At 47.5% G+C, this 20202-nt stretch overlaps 1 protein-coding gene across 1 annotated transcript in view; it reads left to right on the top strand.

Moving 5' to 3' along the window:
- Positions 1–20202, top strand: part of LOC119372218 (saccharopine dehydrogenase-like oxidoreductase) — an 88089-nt gene that overhangs the window by 60107 nt on the left and 7780 nt on the right. Inside the window, exons 7-10 of the mRNA XM_049420151.1 lie at positions 2439–2556; positions 7471–7591; positions 12636–12688; positions 14097–14153. Of these exons, the coding sequence (XP_049276108.1) occupies positions 2439–2556; positions 7471–7591; positions 12636–12688; positions 14097–14153 (349 nt within the window). The remainder of the gene's footprint in view (positions 1–2438; positions 2557–7470; positions 7592–12635; positions 12689–14096; positions 14154–20202) is intronic.

The following is a 20202-nucleotide window of genomic DNA, read 5'->3' as shown; positions in this document are numbered from 1 at the left end:
TACGCATGTTGACGGCGCGCTATTTGAATGCGGCCAATATGTCGCGGCAATATGCTCATTAGGTGTCGCCGAGGTAAATGGCGTTGTCGCGTGGCCGCTCACCACGCTGTCAACGCGGTGCGTTGAGAGCAAAACCACGTTGTGCCATCTGGTGGTACTGGCACCGGCGATAGGTATGCCAGGCTACTCTTCAGTGGTAGCACAGTGGGAGGTTGTCAGGGGCGCGCCAAACGTCGGCTTTCCTTGGCGTGTAGCGCTGGCCAAAAGGCGGATGGTATGGCGACGGTAGCGGCGGGGGTGTCTGGCGACGGTACTACGGCGGTGCAGCGTTTTGACGTGTGCGCGGAGGGGAAGCGGTACGGCGGAATGCCTCAGCGTAGCTTATCGCTTGTGGCACAGTCTACACTGGTTCAGGTGCTCCCAGATATCTGGATTTCCTTGCGTACGACGTCGGCAAACGGGTCCACTTGAGGCTGCGAGCATGGCAGCAATTTACTCATCTCCTCCTGCACAATTGCTCTGATTGTCTTGCGCAGGTCGTTGTTTTGCAGCGCTTTAACCCCCCTGTAGGCCCTCGTGGGAATGCGCCGGTTGAACTGCCTGGTACGCATTTCAAGTTCGTTTTCGATCGTCATTACCTCCAAAACGAATTGCATGAGGGTGTTCGGTGGGTTGCGTACAAGTCCGACAAGCAGTTCTTGCTCGTCCGCATCAAGGTGCGAATCTTCTTCTCCTAATAATAGGAGAATAATAATTTCTTCAGTGTTATGCCCAGTCCAAGTCAATGTAGAGCATGCGAGAAGCCAGCTTTAATCTCTGGGGCGACACCTTGCGGTGCTGGCGTTGTCTGACGTGTTTTGCCTAGGAGCAGGCGTTGCCTAGTAGACATGCAGACCTGTGTGTTACGATTAGCAACGCTGAAGAGTGCTGTTGTTTAACCGAATTTGCACTGAGCCTCAGGGCGCTTGCGGCATCTCGATGCCAAAGAATGACGGGTTTGGTCTGATGATACGCGCACGATCATTAAAGAATAAACCACGGACGCTTTGTGGCTGTTTTTAGATATGCGGTCACATGAAAAAGTGATAACCTCGGGTCTGCAAACATCAGGCAGAACAAAGGCGCTTTGCGATATAATTTTTCGTTTAAAGCAATATGTGCAGTTCTGCATGTCTATAGTAGGCCGCGCGTACTCTTGGGACACAAAGTGACACCCCGCAACTACCGTCAGGTGCCACCCGCATAGCCAAGGTGGTTGGGTTAGGCGCTCCACACAGACGCTACGCGTCTGTGTGGAGCGCCTAATGTGATCACGTAGCGCAATATTTCACACTGGACAGTAGAAGGGACGAAGACGAGCGCTTACTTCCAGCAAGGCTTATTTCGAGGAGCGTACACATATATAATCACTAAATGCGAAAAACAAACAAATCATTCACCTTCTATTGTCCTTCTCTCGTCCACATTCTCTTGTCCAGTGTGAAAGTTCGCGCTACGTCATCAGTTATAAATCTTCTATGGTTCGCTGAAAGGCTATGGCTTTCTACTGCGTCTTTATGTGGCGTGTTTAAGACTTGCCACATCCCTAATAACGGGGCTTTATCGGTGAGTTTCAGCGCTTTATGGACTAACCGTGATGTGGCGCTGCTGCAATCGCTTGGTGAAGCGTGTGCGTTAACAATGAAGGCGCTCCCATACTCCATTTTTGATGGAATCTCTATAATCGCGATTCATGTCCGTTACGAAGATGTACTTAAATTCATGTTGTATGGCAGCAATACTTCGCTAGCCCAGAGTTACCGCAACCAGATGAATGCCTCTCTGTGGATGCGCATTAGCTGGTAAATCTTCTACGGCACTCGCCGCTACGATTTGGCGCTGGCGCCCTCTCAATATGCAAAAATGATGATTCACCTTGTACAGAAATATTGGATCTCTTTTTACACAAGGTAATCGGCGGATTGCAGACGCGTGCATGAACAAAGAAGGCTATGCTACGGGCTTCTATAATCAACCGCGTTATTTTACACTTACTGTTATTAAAAATAACGGCGTTCTTGAATGTTGATTTGCCGCTGCAATTGAAACAATTTCGTGCCGTGTGAAGCCGGTCGTGGCTTTTCTGTGTCTCCGTGTCCTTCACCGCACTACGACGATTTAGATAATAACTAACCAACAAGCCCATGTAACCACCCTTAATGGTACAAAGCTCATTTCCCACAGTATTCAAATGAGCCATGTTACGCATAGAGCTTTCACTTTGTCCGAGTTAATCTAGCATATAGTTTTAAACACTGAAAAAAAAAGAGACGAAACTAGAAAAGTGCGGCTAACATACCTTCTTCAGAAGCGTTCTCCAAAAGCGATACGCACTTCTAAAGGGGATCAGGACGAAGTCGTTTCGTAGGTCTTTTAAATGTATCTGGTGTGCTTTTCAGGAACGCATTGTTCTGGAGTGATGCGGCTGAAAGCTGGTGCGTGCCGTACTTCGGGTGTGATCGGCCGGTGATGACTCGCAGTGAAATGTTCCGGCATCAGCTATGTGGCTCGAAGCCGGTGAGTAGGGAACTGGTCTGTTCATCTTTATTATGTCAAATGCTTCCTGTGGCGTACTGTTGTCATGCGTACCACGATTCAGTGACGCGCACACTCGGCATTGTGCTTTTAAACAGCAGTGATGGCTATATTTGCCACATACAACAACGGCATCATTGCATTTGTTTTCATCTGCATCAATGTTAGATTACCACTGAGGCATCTCACATCTCAACTTTTTGGTCCACTATGAATGAATGAATAAACATTATTTAGGCGATGCGGGCGAATAGGGGATTAACCCCTGTTCTGTCATCCCACCATCCGTCGATGCTGGTGGCGGTGCCTAAGGTGACTGCCTGTAGTCCTTGGACCCGGGAGGCATCTCCGGCTTGCCGGATGACCAAAAGCTAGTCGGCCAGCTTGTCGCTGGTGGGTTCCATCTCCAAGCGGCGACGACGCCGACGAAGGCGATCTCCAGCAGCGACCACAGCGGGGGCGGGACGATTGAGCTCGTAGTGAGCGGCGGCAGCGATATTAACTTTTCCGACACATTCCCAAAGCACGTGCCACAGCATAGCTCTGTCCCTGCACGCTTTACACGCGTCCTTGGATAGCATACGCGTAGGATCGCCAAGGCTTGGGTAAGTTTGTGTTTGTAATAATTGCCAAGCTTCCGCCTTTATTTTGTTTATTTGCCATGTGGCGGCTGGTATTTGCATCTGTTTACTCTGTAATATTGGATGATGTCTCTTAATTTTGTCAAGCAGTCGTCCCATGATCATTCGGGTGGCTGTGTTTATGATGTTGCCATCGCCCCGCCTTCGGGGGTGGAAGTGGCCACCGAATCGGCCGTGGCTCAGTGAGTGAAATGGACCCCGAGTAGCGGCGTGGGCCGCCTGGTTGCCCGCACGCGGGATGCAGGTGTGAGCCGGGGTGCACAGGAGGAAGACCGTGGTATTTTCGGTTTTGAAATGCTTTACGGCATAAAGGCAATCGTTTGTCGAGGCTCGCCGCTGCACCCGCTGCAATAGCGAGTTTGAGGCATGCGGGCCGCCTCCCGTCAGACGCGACCGCACGCGAAGCCGGGAACGGCCACCTGCGAGTCACGACCGCGCGCTTCCGGCGCCGTGACCATTGCAAAAGCTATCGCGGCCTCTCCGGCCGCCTCCGTGTGTCCCGTCCACAGCGTGGCGCTCGCGATGTATTTGCCCGTACAGCACACAACTGCGATCGCGTGGGCACGCCTTACTTCTCGGTATCGCACAACATCCACGTACACCACCTCGTCGCTGTTCTGAAATGTTCTTTGAATGTCGCTCGCTGATCTCCTGCAGCGTCCGATGTAGTGCGTCGGGCACATGTTCTTGTGGAGCGGTGGGACGACATGGTGGTCCAGGACCGGCATCAGAACCGCCATTTTCTTGTCAGCTAAACTATTGGCTCTGGATTGTTTCTTGACTGTTGCTTATTGTAAAGCTTGAGCCTAGCACGGCGCCGAGGAAGTACTTGATTAGAGACAAGTGATTTCACTGTTACTGCATAACAACCACGAGAACGTGGCAGTTTACAATTTGTTACGTTTTCATGGTTCTCTCCGACCACGGTTATTCTGCTCAGGGTGCCAGCAACTGCTGTAATTGCAAAGTTCAAGCATTAGCACGATGTGGTCGATAAGCGGGATCACAAGGTGCCCGTCGACAGGCTTCACATGATGGCTTTATTCGAGGCATTGAAATATGTGGCGGAAGAGCGCATGTAGCCTAAATAAGCGAAATACTTCGGAAGTACCTCCTTCCTCGTTTTGTGCTCGCCTTTCGTTCTCCAGTTAGGTTCCTGCGCATTTGCGGTGCTATTAGCAAAAAAGCGCTATACGAGGTTTTAGTGTGCATCTAAATCATGGAAAATTAATACAGGTGTGCGAGTAGCAAATTTTCTAGCAGAGTCAAACACAAATCGAATACCGACGACACCGAATGGAATACGAATAAGAATCGAATACTATTCGAATAGCTTTCGAATAATAATGCAACCATTTTCCTAAGAGTCCTAGAATGGTTATGTAATCATTTTTAAAACAGCCCAAGAATTCCATAGCATCATATTTGAGACAAATATTCACTCGCTTTAACAAAAGAGCATTAGGATGACTTTTAACTCACAAAAAAATACCAGAATTTGGTAAATTGAAGCAAGCTCGTATACACTAGCAACTACAGGCTTAGACATATTTTGTAACAGCAGGTTGAGATACATGAGTGGCTACTACAATATTCAGTGTGACACTTTGTTAACAGCTTTTCAATAACACTAATATATAAATATCAAACAATGTCCGTGAGTAAACATCATTATTGGCAGGATGAAGATAGTGCATTGATAACTTTGTGGCTTCGGTGACACTGGAGTATTGAACGAAAACTCCTTCAGCATGCGATCAAGATAGCGTTGATAGCCCCGTAGAACTCTGGGCTGCATGGAGCTTGGCAATTCAATGAGCAAAAGAAGAAACGTTACCCCTCTTCGTTCTAACGTTTCGTTCCTTCGAGGCTTTTTCATGAGTGCTTATTATTAAAATAACATTCCGTATTTCTAACATGTACTATTCGATTTGAGTTACAAATCGAATAGAACGCTATTCGATTCGATATTCAATATTTTGGCATATACGCACACACATAAAAATTCAGCGTCAGAAAGAATTTGTGAAGTGTACCTGAGGCATCTTGTAGAACGTTCGTACACTTTACTGCATGTTTTATATAGGGTAGGCGGCTCGTTGCTTGAGCGTGCACCTTAGAGAGCAGCACAATGACTTAAGGACGGATAGATCGCAAATCTAGGTGCTCAGCTAATATTGCCGCTAACATTATTACTTCTAATGCAAACTGAAAGAATCTGGCCAGGCTGCTGACCCTTGAAGTTACTAATTTTATTTTAAATATGGCGCGAAAATACGGTACCATGGCTAAAATATCCCCTTCAGGCGCAAATTATGATGCATGGTCTGCAAATGTCTCGAATTCGCACAACGTGATTCTAAGGCACTCAATATTACATTCCAAGAAAGAAAATAAAGTAATACCCTGTTTTGTGCGAGTTTTGCTAATTATTCTTAATTAGCGGATATTTGAATATTTAATTACCCTGCAGTCAGTCATGTGCCATTTTAATATAAGAATAAGGGAAGTGTTGGCTTAAAATGCATGCGCGATTTGCTTTTGGTTGTGCTCATTTGGTGCGGAGAAAAATAATACTTATGACGTTGGTCTTGGAATGCGGCACGTCGAACAGCCCGTCGAACATCGCAGTGCTTTCACAAAAGTGGTCGGTTATGGTCATTCTTAGCACATTGAGGTTAAGTCAAGACACATTGACTATGCAGAAGGTTCAATTGATGCTATGCGCAACGTATCTTGCCCTTTCTTTCCGACTAGTCCAAAAAACTGGCAAAAACAAGTGGCGTCCACATATGTGGACGTTGCGCCTGAAGGGGATATAAAAAGGACTATTTTTTATTCTTTTACTTTTGTGGCTTGCGGCCTTGTAGCAGAATGTGCCAACGATACGGTAAGCTGCTGACCGGCGTTCATTGTTCCCATTGGGCCCGCCAAGCAAGCTCCCATTGCAGATCGAATTCATTGCTCGTAGCCTTGACATCAAAGCGACAAGACTTTCGAGCGCTCTCCAGCCGCTGACATATATCTCGCATCTTGCCGCTTTCTGTGACGAGTGTCAGCTGCTTCGCGAAGTGGCAATGCAAAGAAATGCTGGTCGCGTTCTGATGGGCAACATCAGAAATTATTATCTTTCTTTAAAAAATGCTTCGATTAGACTTTATTCATTGCTTAGCGATGAAGTGCTCTATCAAACGCCGCATCGTGAGCATTTTTACTTGGACGGCATCAGTACAAAAATTATGGTTAACTGTGCGACAAATCGCATATTTTCACGAATTTCACAATTTTTTTTTGGAATATTTTAAGGCGTGTAGATAGCTGGGCCAGTTGGTATGGCTCCATGTAAGTAAGCAGCGCGGAAAGCAAAACGACACACACAAGGAGGAATGATGATATTTGATGTCCATTACAGCCCTAAACATTCTTGAACAAAAATACGCTTTCCTGAAAACCAGACGAATATTAAGATTGCTTAGGGTGAGGAGGAGTTAGCTGAAAAAAAAATTGCCAAGTTCGAAGAATTTCGTAGTTTTTGAAGGTACGTAGCTCGCAGCTAAGCAAAAACTTTCGAAATTGTAAATAGCACAACTACGCAGAACCTCTGTAGTAGCGCAAGCGCTGTTTCGAAGCTCAACACGCGAAAATAGATTTTATATGCATTTTTATTGTAGAAACAGTTTGACAATAGCGAGCGAACTTTGAGGGGCGCCACGGTCTTGAAAAAAGTTTCGAGAAAAAATATTTTTCCACAATACTTAATGGGGTATACGAAAAATGCCTAAATTTTGTAACCAAAAGCTGCGACGTGCGAGCACCACGTCTCGGACACTTGGTATGAAATGACACACACACACACACACACACACGCACACACACACATATATATATATATATATATATATATATATATATATATATATTATATAAAAGGCATAGCGAAAATACTGCTGTGTAAAAGATCATACAAGAACTCATGATAACGTACAGTCCAGCTGCTACTTTTCGCCGTCGCATTTTTAATGGCAGCGCCAGTACAGATAATAATCAGTGTCATCATCCGAAGTCCCTGAAACCTTTCACTGGGAGGTTGTGTCTCGACTGCGCGTGCGGGCTCTCCACACATGCAGGACCTCTAAGCAAGAAGATCAGAGCAAGTAAATAAGTTATCACCCATACTCTTTTAGGAACGCTGCCTCAATTTGTTCCAGCCTGTTAAGGTTGCAGCGCACTACAGTGTATCAATGTCGCGATGCAGGTGCAACTTCAGACGTACTTTTGTGTGCCAGGCGTCGTCCAGGGTGTGGGACTCGCTCTCTTGGCCTTGGTTTTTCTCCTCTTCAGCTGGTTCAAATGCGGCCGCTGGCTGCTTCATGCGGGTGAGTACAGGACATTTGTATTCATGAAGTATGTCTAGGAAAAGTTTATTATCCATTCAGTGGTGACAGCGCCACTTAGATTCACAGGAAATCGGCGGTTCGAGTTTGTCGCCTTGCCAGAATGCGCCGCACCAAGAACATTGTTTCCAGTAGAAGAGTTGGCACTGATCAAATATCGTAAATCATGCAAGATGAAATTGAATGCAAAGCCAATGGTTTGTTACTGATGTGTGTTTATTTATTTATTTATTTATTTATTTATTTATTTATTTATTTATTTACTTATACTGGAGCCGTGCATGGGCCGCATTATTTGTTTTCCTCTTTTTCTGGCAACAGGCAGAAAAATAGTGTTCGACGGTCGCCGCCATGGCTGCGATCGGCGCTGACTAACACTCCTAGGTTGACGTGTACATACCCCATAAAGTGGACAGGAGGATAACCACCGCCGTAGCGCAGTGGTAGAGCGTCGGACGCGTTATTCGGAGGTCGCAGGTTCGGTCCCTGCCGGCGGCAAGTTATTTTTTCGTCCACTTTACTTTTTCACATTTATATCTTAATTACTACAAGTAGCATCCCCTATACTTTCCTTGGCATTATAGTCTGTTAGTTCTCATTAATCCCATGTGAGTTAGTCATGCGAAGCCGTTCTTCAGCCGCCAACCGATAGCATCTTCATACGCGTTGTTTATCGGGAGACCGAAGCTGTCTCTGCTGCTCCGATTCCACCACCCGTTTTCACAACGAACGCCAATGACACAACGCATCTATCGGAATCCACATATCAAGCTGTGGCCAGGCAGGCGTCTTCAAATCTCGGTCTTCCACCTACCTGCCCACTAACTTGTTCTAACGTACAGTTTTACTTTCGAGGAAATACTCGTCAATCGTTTCCTTCTAGTTTGTCCTTCCGAAAGCCTGCGGTGCGGAGAACATCTGATGTTCAGCCCATCTGGTTCTCCTGTCATTAGTCTGGGCGCATTTACGGATATTGCCGTCGCCGATGAGCACACCCAGCCCACTAGACCTTCTCTACCTACGTGCGACCTACCCCTTCTAGACGTTCAGCCATAGCAGTACTAATTTCTACTGGTCGTCCTCCTACGAGCCTTTCACATCTGGTGCTATTTCTTTTCGACACTACTACCGCTCCCCGCCACCGCAACACCATCAATCTCCGCAGCGTCGCCGCTTTCCCTCGCAGACCTCTGGACGCTCGCAGGCGATTAAGTATATATTACAGTTTTTTGTGCTGAAGCGACAACAATACCATCACCTGAAACCTTATACTGACGCTACCCACACACCACAGGATTCTTGAAGTAAAAGTGGGCAATGTAAAAGTCGCCACCTGCCCAAGATTATGACACCGTCTACGACGCCGGTAATACGTGTTGCCGGTGGTAGTACTGTTGAGGTGGTTGGAATGCACACTGGTAGGGTCAGCATTGCTGCACGTCACACCGGTATGTTTTCACCGTCCTTGCTCGCTCACCACTTCTCCTCATACTTGGTCTTGACTTTCTTTCGGCACACTGTGTCGTCGCTTATTCTTCATCTGGCATACTCTTCCTCGATCTTCCACCTCTATTTGAGGCTTGCTAAACGCCCGGCAGCCCCTTCAGCCTCACCATTTTCTTTAGACTTCCATCTCAAGCCTTCACGTAAGTATGTGTAAAATCGCCCCCTCCCTCCCCAGCTTATGACAGCGACTGCATTGTCGCACCCATTGCTGACGCATGGTTCAAGTGCAATGTTACTGCCATAGCAACAATAGCCGGCACTTGTGTTCTTTCCGGCCTCAAATTTTGTCCTCATTCCTCAAGTGTTGCCCTACAAGTTATCACTTGCCAACACACTGCCATCAACGTTGTATCTATAACTGCTCCTAACCAAGCTGTTGTCTGACGTTTACCAGGTTATCAAAACGCCATCTTTCAGAGAATGATTGGAAGAAGACTTTTCCTTGACTAGGCATTCGTTTCCTGCCGGGCTTTTGTGTCAAACAGCGATATCTTTGACATCTGTGATCCACCCTTGGCCCAGATTTAAACTCCACGCACCGAATCAACACTGCTGAGTGGTTACCCATTCACCATCGGCATTACCATCTGGGATGCGCTTGAAAAGAAGTGACCAAAATGCTTGCGAGAGACATCATCGACCCATCACCTAGCCTTTGCGCCTCCTCCGTCGTATTAGTAAACAACAACGAAGGCTCCTGGCGTTTCTGCATAGATTATCGGCACCGAAAGAAAACCACCAGGAAGGAGGCATACGCTCTCCTACGGATTGACGACACGTTAAACTGTCTCCATGGTCCCGCCTCCTTTCCATCCCGTGCTCTTCTATCTGGCTACGGGCAAATTGCTGGAGACGACATGGATTGTGAGAACACCGAACTCGTTCCCCCTTACGGCCTTTATCAATTGAAGGACATGCTTTCGGTACCCTCAACTCCCCAGCAACCTTTGAGAACATGATGGACACGCTGCTTAGATCATTCGAGCAATGTTTCGATGAGCTCGCCTCCAGCTGTACTACCCGAAGTGCTAGTGCGGTCTTCGTCAAATCACCATGCTGAGCCACCTTGCTGACGCTTGCGCTGTCCGACTAGACCCAGCAAAAGTACGTGCTGTTACCAACTTCCCCGTTCCATGCCCTGTCGATGATGTTCGTAGTGTAGATATTTGTATTTGTACTAAAGATATCAGGTGTTTGTACTAAAGCGCTTCATAAACTGTAGTTTTTAAAAAGGAGGTCAAAAAGATGTCCCCTCCAGCACAAAACCTTCGGCCTAAAAACTTTTGTTCTGTCTAAACTAAATTATACGGCAGTCATATGTGGTCCTTTTACATCAAAACATATTTTCTTCCACCTTCACGAAGTACAGCGTAAGCCAATAAGAATAATATTTAACAAGTATCGAAGAAGGCACACTCCTACTATATGCAATTACACAACATTCCCTTGTTAGAAACACGAAGTGAGCCGTTTACATTTTTTTTACAAAATTATGCCGAGAAAATGTAGACTAAACGTAATATGCTGCGTAAAATACAGCCACTGCACGAAAACCCATAGTAAACATGATCATTCATTAGGACTCAAATTTACACGAACTAATTCTTACAACCACAGCTCTTTTCCCAGAACAGTCACAGACTGGAATTCTCTACCCCAGGAGATTTCCTCAAGTGAAGATTTTGCTCTAAAACATGAAAAATTTCTTTTCAGCGTGCAATGTTACAAGGTGTTGTATTCTTGCTGTTCCACTGGCTTCCTCATACTTTTCATGTGTCGGTTTATATTGCTGGTAATACACTCTTCTTATATTTACTGTTACTGTTACCACTGATTTGATGTTTCTTTTGCCCCTCCATCTTGACCAAAATATTTGTCCGCAGTATACTGAAACAAATAAAATAGAGTTTCGTGAACTGTGCTCCTACTTTCGTCACTTTGTTAAAAACATTGCGGCAATAGTGCGACCATTATTCTCGCTCATTTTGACTCAGCTGCCACCGCAGAAGTTAGCACAGACACTAGTGGTCAAGGCACCGGGGCAGTTTTGTCCCGAACTAAACGAGGAACTCATCGCGTTGTCTACGCCAGGCGTGTTCTTTCGAAATTTGAACGCAACTGCTCTCTTACAGAACGGAAATGTCTTGCCCTTGTCTGGGCAATGTCTCAGCGTCCTCCTTTATGGCATGCCCGATCTTTTCGTGGTGCCCAGTTTTACAGCGAAATCTGTTATGAGATCACATCCAGGACCGTATTTGACGCCGTGATTGTCCGCCGCCACCGCCGGTATCCGTAACCACTGTCGCTCGAAATAAGAAAAAAAACGAAATAAGAAAAAGAGTTCCAGGATGGAACGAGGCTCGAATCTGGGCCCTCTGCGTCGGAGCCCAGTATTCTACCTCATAGCCATGCCGGTGCTTGAAACTGCGTTGCAAAAAGACCCTAGACAGGCTTCATGTCGGGAAGGAACCACATTAACACATGTAATGTAGCGTGGTAGAAGAGTGATATAACAACCAAAGGTCACAGAACGCGAATTCTGTAACCAGGCGTCACACAATGCGAATTGCGCAACGAGTAGGTTGTTGAATGCTTCCAACCGATTACAAAGGGCTCTGCAATAATTCTTCCTCGTCATGAGCCACTGCATCAAGAAAGTGCGCATAATGCCTTACAGGTGTTTAGCAAGTACCACGGTTGTCTGCAGAATGACGAAAAATTGCATAGTGGCTGCTTCCCTACTTCACAAAAATTATGATGATTTATAGCGTAGTGGGTTCCTCGCAAGTGCACTTCTATTGGTTGCCAAGGAAGCCCACAGGCTCCCATGACCCATTTCCTCAGGGTCTCAATAAAGTTAATTCCCTCTCTCTACCGCTTTCTCATGTTAGCGTATGTTATAAAGCGTGGTAGGAGAGTGAAATAACGACCGGGCGTCACACATTGCGAATTACGTAACTAGTGGGCCATTTAAAGCTTCCAACACATGACAAAAGGCTCTGTCATATTTCTTCATCGTCATCAGCCGTCGCATCAAGAAACTGCACATAATTCCTTACAGATTCTGCACATAATTCTCCGCAGAATGACGAGTAATGTCCTGGTGGGTGCTTCCCAACTTCACAAGCATTATGATTTGTGGCGTAGTGGGTACTTTGCTAGTGTACTTGTATTAGTAGCCACTAGAGAGTTTAAAACGGGCGTAGCAATTCCACTATTCGAGCTTTCGCTGTGACTGTGCTGCGGTTTCCGCGCAGACCTGGCGTTTTTTGAGCTGCACCGCTTCTCGAAAAATAATTTTATATGCGGTGTACCTATCGCAATGTCGCATAAGATTATGTCTTACCAGACTAGCCGACTCGCGCCCAAACGTGCCATTAATTCGCGTGCCAGCTTAAACCTATACGTCTGCGACACCTTTCATCACGCTTGCTGTTGTCTGAGCCACATTTCATGACAACACGGCTCGAGTGGGCTTGGAAGCTTTCTTTATCAACAAGGATTCAAATTTTTTCTGCAGTGAAACACCTATTTCTTCATAGAGTCGAACTGCAGCACTTCGTGAGCTCTATGGTATGAGGCGTGCTACTGTACTCTTAAGGAAGGTCTGTTACTTTAGGTGTTTGTTGTTGTACATTGCTGGTTTGTTGCCTAAGGAAGGCGCTTGACTTATCTGGGTGAAATCACTTCATATATTGGAGGGGTGCTGATTGAAATAAACAGCTTCTTGCAGCGATCGCCCTCGTCCGCCGTGTTTCATCTGTATGCGTTAATTTATTTCGCGCTAAGCCTATTTATAACGATGTTGTGCTAACGGCCCCAATAGACTGCTGTGAAACGCATCTCTTATCTTGGCCCATCACAGAGCTGTTTTAGCGCCTAAAAGAACTATATTTTTCCCACGACTTCGACGCCAGAATATTGCTACTATACATCCCGTAGTTATTGCTATGATTGTAGTAAGAAATCTGAATGAGATCATGAGGGTATTTATGCATATTGCAGGTGACTATCTTGGTTACGTCTGCCAGTTTTGCTCCTGTTGTACTCGATAACGTTATTTTAGCATATGTCAGACGCCATGTACAGTATTTAGTTGAAAATAGAGGGAGCACGAAAATGGTCGACCGCTATATGGTCTCTGCGGAAACAAAAACAAAAAAAATAGATTATTCGAACAAAAGTCGACCTATAACTATTGTAAGAAAAAAAAAATTTGAATATGGCACAACGTTATTTACAATAAGCAGGCAAAAAACCCAGGACGTCTTAGATTCCCATGAGCAAAAGGATGGCCTTTGACACATGTATTTTTTACTATAAGATGGTACCTGTGAAGCAGTGGCGTTGGCAGAAACGTTTTTCGGGGAGAGGGGGGGTAAGCGGAACGCCCTTCATAGGTAAGTGTGGTCGAGTGTAATTTCGTGCTCTGTAACACATGGCAGAAGAAATTTCGGGAGGGCACGGGCCCGATGTGCCCCTCCTCCTGGGTACGCCACTGCTGTGAAATATTTCACGCACTTTACAAAATGGAAGCATCGCACAATCGCGCCTTTGTCTAAAGCTATCGCGATGGCATAGGCTTATACTCACAAGGGGCTCTTCTATGTTCCCCGCGATTTGATAGCGTTGTCTTTGTTAATTGTGTCTGCAAGTCGGCGGCAAGTATGCTGTGCATGTTTAGTCCTTTAACATCTCCAAATAACGGTTAAAACGGAATCACGTACAGTTATCGTGGTTGTGTGGATGACGCCGTTCTCATTTCCGACCTTTTATCTGTCCGCAAAAGATTTCAGTGTGTGCAGCCCCTTGGTTGACTGGAAACTGTCGTCGGCAGCATTCAGGGTTACCTCCAAACGTTTTTGTTAGATTTCTTAATGCTCTACCAGTCGCTCTACTAGTCGTAGTGAGTGAAATCATGCTGTGGGGATGCGGCGTTGCTGCAGGGACGCTAATCGCCTGATTATTTTATTTGCTGCAGTTTCCTGGAGTCTTTTCTGCTGGCTGGGTGAAACAAGGCGGACACTCCAAGGAGCAGGTGTGTAAAGTACTGACTCGTCTTATCGAATATTTCTCTCATTGCTGTTTGTGCCGACTGGTCTCTTACCGGGTACTATTAAGAAAGGGAAAATATACAACCACCCATTTGTAGCACGAAGCCACAAACCCCGGACCAGGACGAATTTTACGGCGACTATGAGGCTTTATTTCTGAGAAATCTGTGTGGATTTGGATTTCCTTGTGGCTTCGTGCTACAAATGGGTGGTTTTCCCTTTCTTAACCCTTCCGCCACCTTGCGGGATTCCGCAGAACTGATTTTCAACATGGGTACTATTAGGCTTGTAAATTAGGTACAACCTAATTAAACGAAGAGGCAATGAAGCCAGGGAAATTATAAGGGATAATTGCAGTGTTCAACTGTAATGAGGTAATTGCAATATAACCATAAAGAAACAAAAGTGGATGAAAAGGCAGATCACCGTTGGCAGGAACTGAACCTGCAACCTCTGGTTAACGTTTAACATTGTCCGAAGCTTGTAGTGTGTAACGTAGTTAGGAATCACGTCCACATACACGGCAGAAGAGCAAGAACAACGGGCGTCACACAATACGAAATGCGTAACGAGTGGGTGTTTTGAAACTTCCCACCAGTTACAAATGGCTCAGCTATAATAATTATTCATCGCCTTCAGCGAGAGTATCGACAAAGAACACACGATGACTTATATATGATTAGCGGCTACCGCCCTTCTCCGGGGAATGATGAATGATGAAATACTGGGTATTTCCCTAATTCTCAAAATTACGATTGTTAATGGCGTAGTGCGTCATTTGCAATTGTGGTAGAAAGTCAATATGAAGGTAAATGCTATTTGCTTCAGAAGTAGCTGCGCTTGCTCGAACAACTGGCCCCAAATGGGGTCACGGGGACTGAATAGCTTACACGTGTGACGGACCGGTTACATAAAAATAGCAAAATGAATGCTCATGACATTTCTGCTCTGAACATGCATCATCTAGATGCTTGTAACAGAACATGGAAGGAGAAAAAGTGCGTACGCAAAGACAGTGCATAGCGAAAAGCAGAGTCATCAGGTCCAATAACGCGTATAAAACGATTTTTTTGGAGGCGCTTGAATAACAAGGTCACAGCTGTGAGGCACACATAAACCGAAAACGAAAGCCGTGTCCTCGTTTTTGAAGCGCGTCCCAAAAGGAAGCGCACAAGAAACAGCACTCCTCGATTATAAAATGGCTTACGGCGCCAGACATGGACGACTTTAGGCCGTGCGCGGCGCCGCTGAGAGTTCGCATTGCCATCCGTGGTAACCTCATAGTCTAGTGCACCGAGACGTGAAACCGCCTTGAATGCCCGAAGTATTGCCAAAGAAGTCTTTCACTGAGTCCAAGTCGGCGTATCGGCATCCAGGCCCAAACATGTTCGCCGGACTCGTATTCTACGTCGCGTCGTTGAAGCTTCTGACGACGGCTGTCGGTCTTTTGCTGGCTCTTGATGCGCAGACGGGCGAGTTGTCTGTTTTGTTTGGCGCGCTGAAGGTCGACAGTAACGTCGACGTTTGCTTCGTTGGTGGCGTCGGGTATGATGGCATCCAGCGCCGTTGCTGGGCTCCTTCCGTAGACTAACTTGTATGGCGCCATCTGCGTCGCTTCTTGCACGGCAGTGTTGCATGCGAAGGTCACATACGGAAGCATGACATCCCACATCTTATGTTCTATATGGACGTACACGGCCAGCATGTCGACGTGCACAGCCAGCATGTCGACGTGCACAGCCAGCATGTCGACGATGGTCTAATTAGAAGCTCCGTGAGGCCGTTGTTCTGTGAGTGGTAGGCTGTGGTCGGGTGATCGCTTGTCAGGTTGTATCTCAAAATCACTTGAGTTAGGTCGTCAGTAAAGGCCGTACATCTGACAGCGATGAGGACCTGAGCGGCACCATGACACAGGACAATATTCTCAACAAACAACTTGGCTACCTCGGCGGCAGTGCCATTGGCCAAGGCCCTTGTCTCGGCGTAGCGGTTGAGATTGTCCGTAGCTACAACGATCCACTAATTTCTGGAAGTCGGTGCCGCGAACGGCCCCAGTAAGTCAATCTTGATTTCGAATCGAGTGCAAGCGGTGTTCTTTTAGATGGAGCCGGAGAGGACGACCCATTACACAATTCTTAAGCTTCGCTACAATTATCCCGGATACGAAAAGAAAGCCATCCGGCGACCTAACAGCTTGTCACTATGAGCGAGTCATGGTAGGTCTTGGAGCGCTCCACGTTGGCGATGTTGCGCCCTCGACGGCGCATGTCCGAACATTGATCAATGGTTTAAACAAGGTAATGGACAGGAAATGTGCGTTCGACGACATGGTGGAGGCCTTCGTATTTGGGCAGCAGTTTTGGAGAGGCCAGTTGCAGTGGCAGGGAACGAGAGCAATACGAGTGTTCCAGGAAGGAACGTGGACGCAGAAGTGGCTGTGTCACGGCGAATGCTCCGAAGGGTTGCGCAAGCTCGCCACACTCTCCAGCAAGTCTGGATGTGGCGGCTATAGACGCGCACTCAGATGGATCCGGCTGATATAGAATGATCGTGTCGATTATGTGCGCCGGATGCCATTCGTAAAATAAGAAGGGTGAAAAACCAGTAGTGCTCTGGAGGGTGGTATTGTAGCCTAAGGCGACGAAGGGAAGAATGCCATTCCAATTTGTGTGATCGGCGGCGACGCACATTGATAGCATGTCGCCAAGCGTGCGGTTAAAGCGTTTGGTGAGGCCATTCATCTGCAGGTGGTAAGCAGTAGTTTTACGGTGCACAGCATGGCTCTCCTTGAGAACGGCTTCGACAACTACCGACAAGACGACACGGCCTCAATTGCTGAGCAGCTCCTGGGGTAGACTGTGACGCAGTTTGAATCGATGCAGCAGGAAGGAGGCAACATTGCGCGCTGAAGCCGCTCTGATGGCGGCGGTTTCAGCGTATCGCGTGAGCTGGTCAGCAACGACGATGGCCCAGCGGTTACCAGGCGACTCCAGAGGAAGGGGCCCATAGAAATCGATGCCAACGCGCCCAAACTGCCAATTAGGGTAAGAGGAAGGGTGTAGACCTGTGGGCGACAGACGCGTTGAAGTTTTTTGGCGCTGACAATCGAGGCAAGAGCGGACGAAATTTTGCACGTAGTGGTACAACCCTCGCCAGAAGTGTCGTTGCCGAATGTGATGGTGCGTTTTGGATACTCCAGAGTGGGCACACTGCGGATGAGTGTGGAGCGACTCGCACATTTTAGAACGCAGACTGCAGGGTATCTTTAGTAGCCACTGGCGTCATCGGCGTTGTAATAACGCCAGTGAAGTAGGTTGTTGCGAATGGCGAAATGGTGCACTTGATGACGCGATGCGCGTGTTGGTGTTGGCGACGTATCAGTGAGTAAGTCTATCAGCGAGGCGATCAATTTACTCTTACGCTGTTCGGTAGCGATGGTGTCAGTGGCGATGGAAGAAACGGCAAGGCAAGATACTCAACAGCGGGCATTGTCATCAGGCAAGGGGGAGCGCGAGTGGGCGTCGGCGTCAACATGGGGGTGTCTATTGCGGTACAGCACGCGAACATCGTAGTACTTCAAGCGAAGTGCCCAGCGGGCGAGACGGCCTGAGGGACACTTGAATGACGACCACCAGCATAGTGCATGATCGTCGCTAATGACATCAAACGGGTGACGATACAAATAATGTAAACTTCATCAGGGGCCAGATGATCGCCATTCATTGCTTTTTCATCACGGCGTAATTGGTCTTCGCTTTACTAAGCGTACGACTTGCATATGCCACCAAATATGCAGGGAATCCTGATTTGCGCTGTGCAAGGACGGCGCCGAGGCCAACGCCGCTGGCGTCCGTGTGTACTATTCGCGTCAGATGAAACCCGAACAGCGGCAAACATTCGCAGTTGATGCTCCGCGCCGTCCAGTTATCTCCAGGGGCAGGCGCACATATATGCGCAGTGCTGCTGAACCAGATGTGCGCGTCTGTCCATGCTGATGACTGGAGGGCACATACTATACCACTGCGAATGCTTGCCGCTGTTCGGGGTTTCATTTGAAACCGATATCACATCTGTAGAGGCCGTAGGGTCGTAGTGGCATTGCATGGCAGGAGCCGTCAACAAACGACGACCACGAGTTGAGGGATCCGTTATTTCCAAGGAGCTTCGTCAGCGGCGATATGATTGTGGTGAAGATTCGAATGAAGCATTGATAGTAGGAACACAATCCTATGAAACTGCGCAATTCTTTGACGGACGTATGTTTGGGAAACTTGGCCATGGCCCGAAGCGTTGCTGGATCGGGGATGATTCTATCTTTTCACACGACGTAGCCTAGGATTGCCAGTTGGCGTGCTGCCAATCAGCACTTCTTTAGATTCAGTTGTAGGCCAGTATTTCTGAAATGGGTCAAAACATGCCGCAGGCGTTCAAGATGCGTAGAGAAATCAGGAGCAAAAGGGACGTCTCGAAGGTAAGAGGAGCGCATGTGCCATTTCAAGCTGCACAGAAAGGCGTCCATTATGTGGCCAGAGGTCGCAGGCGCATTAGACAGTCCAAATGGCATGACGTTGAATTCGCACAAGCCGTCGGGCGTGATAGAGGCTGTCTTCGGTCGAACGTCATTAGCCGTGGGTACTTAGCCCACGGCTAATGAAGGTGACTAATTAGCCAGCACCCTAAGCGCAAATCCAGTCGTGAAAAGAATTCTGCTCCTTGCAGGCTGTCAAAGGCGTCGTGTAAACGTGGCAGGTGATAAACGTCCTTACGGGTGATCTTATTGAGTCCTGGGAAGTCCACACAGAAATGCACAGAACCGTCTTTCTTCCCTACAAGAACGACAGCAGACACCCAGGGGCTGTTTGACGGTCGAATGACATCGCGGCAAACCATGTGGTGGACATGCTCATTAGTTACACGACGTTCTGCGGGAGAAACGCGATATGGATGATGCCGCAGTGGTGGTTGGGTGCGGAGATTTGGTCAGGACATTTTTGAAACACAAGTTTGTGATGCCGCTCCTAATGAGCTTTGAGTGCGTGGAAACGAACAAAAGAAGAGGCTTAATTGCTCGCCTCTCGTACCACCAGCACGTGTGGTTTTCTGAGAAAAATAACTTGGTATCCAAAAAACGAATAGAGCCCCGTTGCGGAAGTTCGTAAGTGACTTCCAGGGCCGCAAGCCATTCCTTAATCACGGGTAACACCTCGTCAACCCTTGCTTCTACGTCAACAGAAGCGAAAAACTTAGCACACTTTCGTGTTTGCTAGCGTTTTAGACAACGTAATGCTAAAACCAGATAAAAAGAAATCGCGACGAATGGGTGCTATACATGAACCGATACGCACGCCCTTTTTTGCAAATACATTGCCTTGCTCGAACAAATACACACCAGAGGCGAAGGCAGTGCAGCACTATAGCGGCTGACGTTGTTGAGAATGTTGCTGCAGTTCCTCGAACAGGATCTGGAACTGAGAATAGGTCTAACCTCGTCTCCAAAAACTTTTTTTTCGCGGGCGATGACATCACGGCACCCGCAGGACGGCTGCGCGGAACCCCATTTGAGAACCACTGAATCGGACGAAGTACTCTCAACCAGCTGGCGTTGTGGTAGTCAATGCGTTCCTGTCGTGGTTGCATCCGTTTTCCGGAGTCCGTGGTGCGGTTGAGACGACGAAAGTGGCGTAACGACCACAGGCGGCGGTGGGCTTGAGGTATGCTGTGTAGATGGAGACTTGGTCATAGGGGCGCACGATGCTTTCAAGGCGACGTTCTGTGTTCCGCAAGGCTTACTCGTCGGGGCGGGGGATGCTGTCGGTGTGGTATTCTTTTTGAGTTAAGCTGTGTTGTAGACTGACTGTGTGCTGAAAGTTGCCCAGCTCAACCTACTTGATTCGGAGCGTAATTCGCTGAGGAATCACACCAGACAGATGATGTCGCATGTATCGGTCTCCTGAAGCATGGATGCGGATGTGGCTTGCAACCAACGACACACCTTCAAAGCTCAGATGAAGACCATCTGCTGCCAGGACGCGT

This window comes from Rhipicephalus sanguineus, chromosome 10 (assembly GCF_013339695.2).
Source record: "Rhipicephalus sanguineus isolate Rsan-2018 chromosome 10, BIME_Rsan_1.4, whole genome shotgun sequence".
In the NCBI taxonomy this organism is placed as follows: Eukaryota; Metazoa; Arthropoda; class Arachnida; order Ixodida; family Ixodidae; genus Rhipicephalus; species Rhipicephalus sanguineus.
This window is presented reverse-complemented; position numbering and strand designations above follow the sequence as displayed.